This window comes from Populus euphratica, unplaced genomic scaffold (assembly GCF_000495115.2).
Source record: "Populus euphratica unplaced genomic scaffold, PopEup_1.0 scaffold4308.1, whole genome shotgun sequence".
In the NCBI taxonomy this organism is placed as follows: domain Eukaryota; kingdom Viridiplantae; phylum Streptophyta; class Magnoliopsida; order Malpighiales; family Salicaceae; genus Populus; species Populus euphratica.
This window is the reverse complement of record NW_011504023.1, coordinates 1-7,496: the sequence shown is the minus strand read 5'-3', so window position 1 is coordinate 7,496 and position 7,496 is coordinate 1. Positions and strand designations below refer to the sequence as shown.

The window sequence follows — 7,496 nt, the reverse complement described above, 5'->3', positions numbered from 1 at the left end:
TTTTATGCTCTAAATGTGTGTGCATATGTGCAGTATGCAATTTTATTTGTATTTATGTGTGTGGGTTGCATCTTTTTCTTCCTTTGGAAATGAATCCTTGCTTAGGACCACTGCTAAGAACAAAAATACGAGGTCAAAGGTGTAAATGCACCTTTCAAAATTAAAAAGGGTGTGATCCTATCCAGCCATATTACAGGGGTGATTTATCAGTTTATCTTTTTGATGCTACACGACAATAATGTTATTTACTTTTCATCTTCTCATCATCATTAGTTTATCCATCCTAGAATTTCTATCATATAGAGGTCTTATTTCTGAGGTTCTTTCTTCACTTTGTTTGAATTGCAGGCCTATTCCACAGTCGGCACACCAGATTACATTGCTCCGGAAGTACTGTTGAAGAAAGGATATGGCATGGAGTGTGACTGGTAAGTAAATAAGGATGAATTTTACTTTCTCTTGGAACTTGCAAAATATTTGATTGCATTTTTGTTTATGTTTACAGTTGTAGCTCAGCATTGGAATAACTCATCTAAAGCATTTTTCTTTTCATGTTTTTTCAACAAATTTCGTTCAGAAAAGGACAAAAATGAAAAAACATGACTAATTACGCTATAACCATGGATGACATGTCTTGATTACTGCTGTGGTTGTTGCCTATGACCAACATGATGCTGCCATTAGCACCACAACCACTGAGCCATCATTAACATCATCCACCATCACCACTGCCATCACTGTGCCTTCAACATCACCATTGCAATTTTAACATCACATCATCACTCTGATATCAACACCACCAGTAACACCAACACCATGAGTTTTCTTGGCCTCTCATGCTACCATCACAACCGTGACAACTTTGGTGTTATTGCTATTGTTGCCAAAACCATGAATGCCACTGCCCACTACTAGTCTGAGACCATCCACTGCCATCAATACCATACTATTATTTCTTCATCACAATCTCTCCATTTCTAACTATGCAATATCTATTATCTGACTTTTTTTTCTTTTTTGATAAATCAGTTCTTCCACTTGCCTAACTTTTAGAACATAGGATCCTAGTTCATAGAAAAATATAACTAAATTATTTATCCTTTCATACTAGAAGAACTGGATCATCTAACAATTCTTATTTTATAGGGAATTAGCTTTTGTTCAATTTGATTGATGTAAGCTCTTCAAATTAGGAGTGGACTCAACATTTGATGATTGAATATTTGTCTGAAATTCTAGCAATCCTTTTCCTCTGAATTGCATAAGCTTTTTGCTATTGGTGAAATTTTTTGCATCATTCAGAAATTCAGATCATTGTCGCCCCAATTAAGAACTATTCTTTCACTACAATTGGTATGTTTTTTTTCTTCCACAACATGTCCATAAGGGCTTTATGATGCAAGACCTGTACCATCATGCCATCATCGAAGCACATGATTATTTAAGTGAAAATGAATACCTATTTTTCTTTCTTACAGGTGGTCTCTTGGTGCAATAATGTACGAGATGCTAGTTGGTTATCCCCCATTTTATTCTGATGATCCAGTAACAACTTGCAGAAAGGTCTGGTTGTTATTTTCATTTGTTTGATTTCTTCTCTTTCAGTTGAACCATGACACCTGGTTAGCTTTAATGTTATGCAGATCTGTTTTGATATTATGAGAGATACTCTTCATTATCATATTATTTTCATTTTGGTGTCAATGTGTGTGATGCTGTGTTGTAACATGCACTTACATTCTGCTTTTACATGCACTGTTTTTTTAATTTAACATCAACTTGTTGATTTCAAGGAAAAAAAAATGAAACCTTGTGTTGGCAATGCTACATGATATGCACTCCATTATCATATCATCGTTCAGTTTGGCGTCTCTGTGATGTTGTGTTATAATATATACTTGGATTTTGCATGTGCACCACTTCTTCTTCTTTTTTTTAATTCGTCATCCAAAGAATGAAATCTTGTGTTTCCTATTGAAGTATTGTGAACTCAACTTGAATTAGCTAAGCTTAAATCTCCCTTTTTTTTAGGCAATGTTTAGAAATTAACTTCTTTCTTATAACTTAACTTTTGTTCTACCTTTTCCATTTCTATCCCATATACCTAAATGTTGTCCCTCTTTCTCTTTGTGAGATGTACAACATTCTTTACTGTATTGCTATTCTTTCAAGAGACTCTACCAAAGAAGCTTTTGATTTTTCACTGGAAATTGATAAACCACAATTTATTTATGATATCATTTGGTTGGCCTGGCTGTTCATGATAGTCTTTCATTGTGATCTGTAGTTCATAGGGACTGCTTTAATTACATCGCATTGGGACCTGGACATCTTAGGATAATGTCCCTTCTGTTGTTACTGCTGGGGAAGAAGCAACATGTTCTTGATATAGTACTAATATGAAGAACTGTTATTGTACTCAAGCCTTTTGTTTGTTGTTTATGTACCATGTAGTTACTTAAGAATACTGTCTTATAGATATCTAACATTTCCCTCTAGTTTTCGTGTTTATCTGGTATTATTACAAGTCACTTTAACTCACTGAGATGATAACTAATGTATTCCAGATTGTGCATTGGAGAAATCACTTAATATTCCCAGAGGAGGCAAGGCTGACACCTGAAGCAAAGGATCTGATCTGTAGATTGCTTTGTGACGTTGATCATAGGCTTGGTACTCTGGGGGCAGACCAAATTAAAGTATACTTTTGTATTTATTCCAACATGAATACTTATATTCTCTCTGTTTTGTTTTTTTTTAAGTTTGACTGTAACATCATTGTTCTTCCTTGCATCTACTAACACTGATTATTATCAGGCTCATCCTTGGTTCAAAGATATTGTATGGGACAAACTTTATGAAATGGAGGCAGCATTTAAACCAGAGGTCAATGGGGAGCTTGATACACAAAATTTTATGAAATTTGATGAGGTGAGTTGTTGCATATGGCTCTTTCCCACTTTTAGTGAGGCCTATCGATGTTGATACATTAGACTCTTATCTGAATTATCTCATTTTCTTTATTTTATGAACTTCATATGATAAAGGTGGTGTGCTGAGCTAGCTTTCTTAGTGGAGTTGTGGACTTAGAGTCTATCTTCTTTGAGATTCGGGTGAGGAAGCGGCTTGGTATTGCCAGGGAGAATGCATAACTCAAAACATAAAAAATAAAAACCAATAAGCTATTTTGCCCCTGTAGTCTAACACTTTGTTCCATTTTAGTCACTGAAGAAGGATTCAATATTACCCTCTTCATCTCTTATTTATAGCAACTGGGTCGTGAGCTTCCAAATTGATAACTGACAGCAGGATATGCTTGTTCTTACATGAAAATTAATATGGAGTTCTAAAGTTGTGTGAGCTCCATGAGTTTTGATGTGAATTCAAATTTTAAGGCTCCATAACACATGAATTTAAATTGTATATAGATGTCAACTGTGGATTTGATGGATGATCTAACTCGAGAGGATAGAATGAAACTTCACTCTGTGTTCACTCGAGAATTTTCTATTTGTGCACCTCAACTAAGCTCTTTTGCTCATGAATGTTAGGCCTTCTTTGTTTACCCCATTTGTAAACTTTAATGCTTATTTCCTTTTCATTTCAAGAGATTTTCCTTGACATTTTCATTTGGTTATCTGTGTTTGTGGTACAATACATTTGTAGAAGTGTATTTTTGACAGAAATTCTTTTTTGAGATAGGTCGAACCCCTGTCAACAAGAAGAGGATCCGGACCCATGAGGAAGGTACTTGTCAATCTTAAATTTCTGCTGTTTAAGTCAAAGTAGTTCATCATACATAAGCCTAATGAAACATTGCAAACATGTCTGTCCTAACCGATAGTGAATGGTCATTGGTTTTATGTCTGGAGTATACTTAGGGATGAGATGCAAGTATGAATAAAGTGAGGGCTAAAATGATTAAATTAATCTGTATAATGGGAAGGATGGAAACAAGCCATAGTGATGAAAAGTTTAGAGGTAAGGTAAAGTTGTTTTGTGGGGTTTCTAATGCAATTTGGGGTATGATTTTTATTTTTTTTTAATACAAAATTTGGACTTTAAACATAGATTTGCATAGCGAGCCACTTCGATGCTTATAAATTTACTGTTTTAGAGGAGTCTAAGCTTGCTTGTTTTCAGAGATTGGAATATTGGGATATGGATTGATGTTTTTCACTTTCTTATGGTTTTTTTCTACTTTTAAGGCTTACCCTTTACATTTTTAAAGTTTGTGTAGATTTTTTGTTCCTTCCAATCATGTATATTATGCTTACATGCAATCAATATGAGTGAAAATTATTATCTGAGGAATATAATGTAATTGACTATACATGGATGACATTATATTATGGCCTTATGGTGTAAAACACAATTACATTGAGATTATTGAGTGAAGTTTCAATCCACCTGCTCCAACTTGGTAGGCATGTTTCAAACTCATTGAAATTTGGTACATCCAGCAAGAATTTGGTATCTCATGCTAGTCTTGATGTGGATGAAGAACATCTAAATTGGAAATTATGATAAATTAATACACGGACCTAGTCCATCACCTAAGATCATGGACCAAACCAATAGAACTATTACAAATAATTAAATTTGTTCAAATCATCCAGTTAGTAAATCATATTTGGAGTGCAATTTTTTTTCACATTTAATAGCACATTTATAATTATGAAATGAAATAATTAATAATGCATCCATCACAAAATGACTAGGACAAATTTAGTGACATGTAAAAATTCTATTAGTTTGGCTCATGTTGTTAGGTGGTGGATCATGTAATATTGTTTTGGAAAGTAGAATATGATTTTTTTAGAAAAGTATGATTTTTCTGGATTCTTGGTAGTTGTTACTATTTAGGAATGTTAGTATTTAGTTTTTAGTTGTTAAAATAGGAACCTAATTTATTTGATTTCGTAGGTTTTCGTATTCTTTTTGAGAGCAAGTCTTTAATTTTTTTCAATTTTCTTGCTACGAGTAGAATTTAATTTTCTTGTTTCAATTTGGTTTGGTTCCTATAAAATGTGCACCCTTGTTAGACATTCTAGTTATGTTATGATGCTTTGAATATTGAATGATCAAATATATTGAGTTTTTAGATAAATATTTTTTCTATTGGGTATGTGTTGTTTTTGTGTTCATCAATTGGTTCTACATCAAGTGTTTATTGTCATCAACTTGCATCTGGTCATCTTCAAGTAATCAAGACTGTATTTTGGTCAACTAGTACTTGGTCATCTTCAAATCGCAAAGCTAACCTAATTTGACTACGCTCTAACTAGTGATATGCTTCGTGTTTGTGGTTTATCAAGGCATGTTATTCATTTCCTACAACCTTTTTGGCAGACAATGTTGAATCCTCAAGATCTTAGTTTTGTTGGTTACACGTACAAGAACTTTGATGCTGTGAAAGGGCTACATCATTCTTTTGGTATGAGAATTTTGCATAATCCTTGTTCAATATGCTATCAGCAAAAGATTCTTATGACATTGTATGTTTGTTTGTGACGTCAGGATTCTCATGTTCATGTAGATAGTCATGCTTATAAACGTCATGCAAATACAATCATTGTTTGTACCCACACTAAGCTACTTCCGAATGTAAATGGAAAGAAGTTGTATCCATCTTTACTCAATTTATAGATTCACATGATTTTGCTAATTGGGTGGCCCCAATCACAACTAGTTCTTTGAGGTTGCATATGGTTAGTGTCTGATGACAGAAGAGACAGACAAAAACATTGAAGACATAGAGACAAAGATATAAAATAAATATATCTTTGAGTGGTTTCGAAGTGAATTTCTATGCTTTCAAAACAAGAAGTGAAGTACAGGGAGACATGTCCTTGCTATCTTTGTTTCTCCTGTCCCAAGATAATAACCCTACCTGAGTGCTTTCCTTTCTTGTGGCTTCAACTGCAAGTGGAATTCGAAGGGAAAAAATGATTGCAGCCTGCATTATTTTGTTTGTAGTTTTGATGGACCTGCTTTTGCAATTGTTTCTTATGTGACGGTCAATTAAGAAGTTTTCTTTATTGTTAAACTCTAGCAGACGTGAAGAGAAGCTCATTACCGAGGCAGGCATCCACCGATTCTTGTCACAGTAATAAATCCAATTCAAATATTAAGCAATTGTTTATACTTTTCTAAAGAACAGTGCTTCATACTTTCTAAATGTTGATTTCCATCAGGTGATTCTGCAGTGGACTACTCATCTAAGGACTCAATTGGTGACTTACACGCTCTGACTCTTTCCTCATCAGTAGATGCCTGTCACAGTGAAGAGCTGTCCAATTCCTTACGTGGAAACCATCTGGCATAATGTGTCCTTTTTTTTTTTTCTTTTTTTTTTTTTGATTTAAGTGGGGTGTCCGGGCCAGCTTACGCGCACCACGACTAATCCCCACGGCCCACTGAACACCCTGCAAACCCAGCAGGCAGGTAAGGCAGCGCGGGGCTGACAGGCATGCAACTCCAAGGCTCGAACTCGTGACAGCAGAAGGCGCAAAGCGCCATTCTACCGCTGAGCCGGTGCCTTCGGTGCGGTTTTGTGTCCTTTTGATAGTCTAGGAAGCGGGAATGACCCTCAGTTGTGTCGTGGACTCCAGCTTACAGGTATTGTACGGAGAGCCATTGGCCTTTTTGTGACTGAAATATACTAAAATTTTATTCTCACTTCTATAAAGGGTGTGATCCCTTTTGGGGATTTTTTTTATTCGACAAGATTTAATAGATCAATTCTTGATGATTCTCTTTCAACTACATTCATTAATTTAATTGTTAAAGAATCATGTTCTACACAAAACTTAGTTGTTGATCACTATTATGAACTTTGATCCACTGGATATCTTAACTTACTTCACTAATTGGTGATTAATTTCAACTATTATTGGCTTGCTTGAAAAGTAATAGTGAATAACTATTGTTTTTAATCAATGCATAGATGAATTATTTTTGGTTAAACAATGCTTTTATGTCTCTCAATTTATAATAAATGAAGAAATATTAATCCATATTTTTTGCTTAAATCATTTAACATTTTGATCATGAATAACATGGAAAATGGAGCGTTGTTTTTTTAAAATGTTAATCATGTATCACTTTTTAACATGTTTAATTAAATATTTTTGAAACAAAATGTCACCTAATTTTAAGCATGATACTTAGAATATTAAGCATGCATCACTTTCAATTATCAGCAATGCTTCATAAGGCATAAACGGGGAATGTCTTGGTTAATACCAAAAGGAATTTATGCTGAAAGAAGACAATCTTTTTCCCACATTATGAGAGAAAGACTTTCCTTTTAGAATAACCATGTAAATTTAAATATATAAAAACAATCAATTCCAACATAACCTATTATTGTTATTAAAGACTACATTAAATGGCAGAACATGATGCAATAATATTTTGATTTTGATCATGAATGACATAGAAAATTGAACATTGTTCTTTGAAAATGTCAATCATATATCACTTTTTGACAT

General features: G+C 34.0%; 1 protein-coding gene across 1 annotated transcript; it reads left to right on the top strand.

The window, feature by feature from the left end:
• Positions 1-319: 319 nt before the first annotated feature.
• On the top strand, positions 320-6,328 carry LOC105119972 (serine/threonine-protein kinase CBK1-like; the record flags this gene model as incomplete). Its single annotated transcript, XM_011018170.1, has 8 exons — positions 320-428; positions 1,479-1,563; positions 2,568-2,699; positions 2,818-2,931; positions 3,703-3,747; positions 5,353-5,437; positions 6,056-6,109; positions 6,198-6,328. Coding segments are annotated over 8 exons (755 nt in total), but the record flags the coding sequence as incomplete, so codon positions are not given.
• Between the last annotated feature and the right edge of the window lie 1,168 nt (positions 6,329-7,496).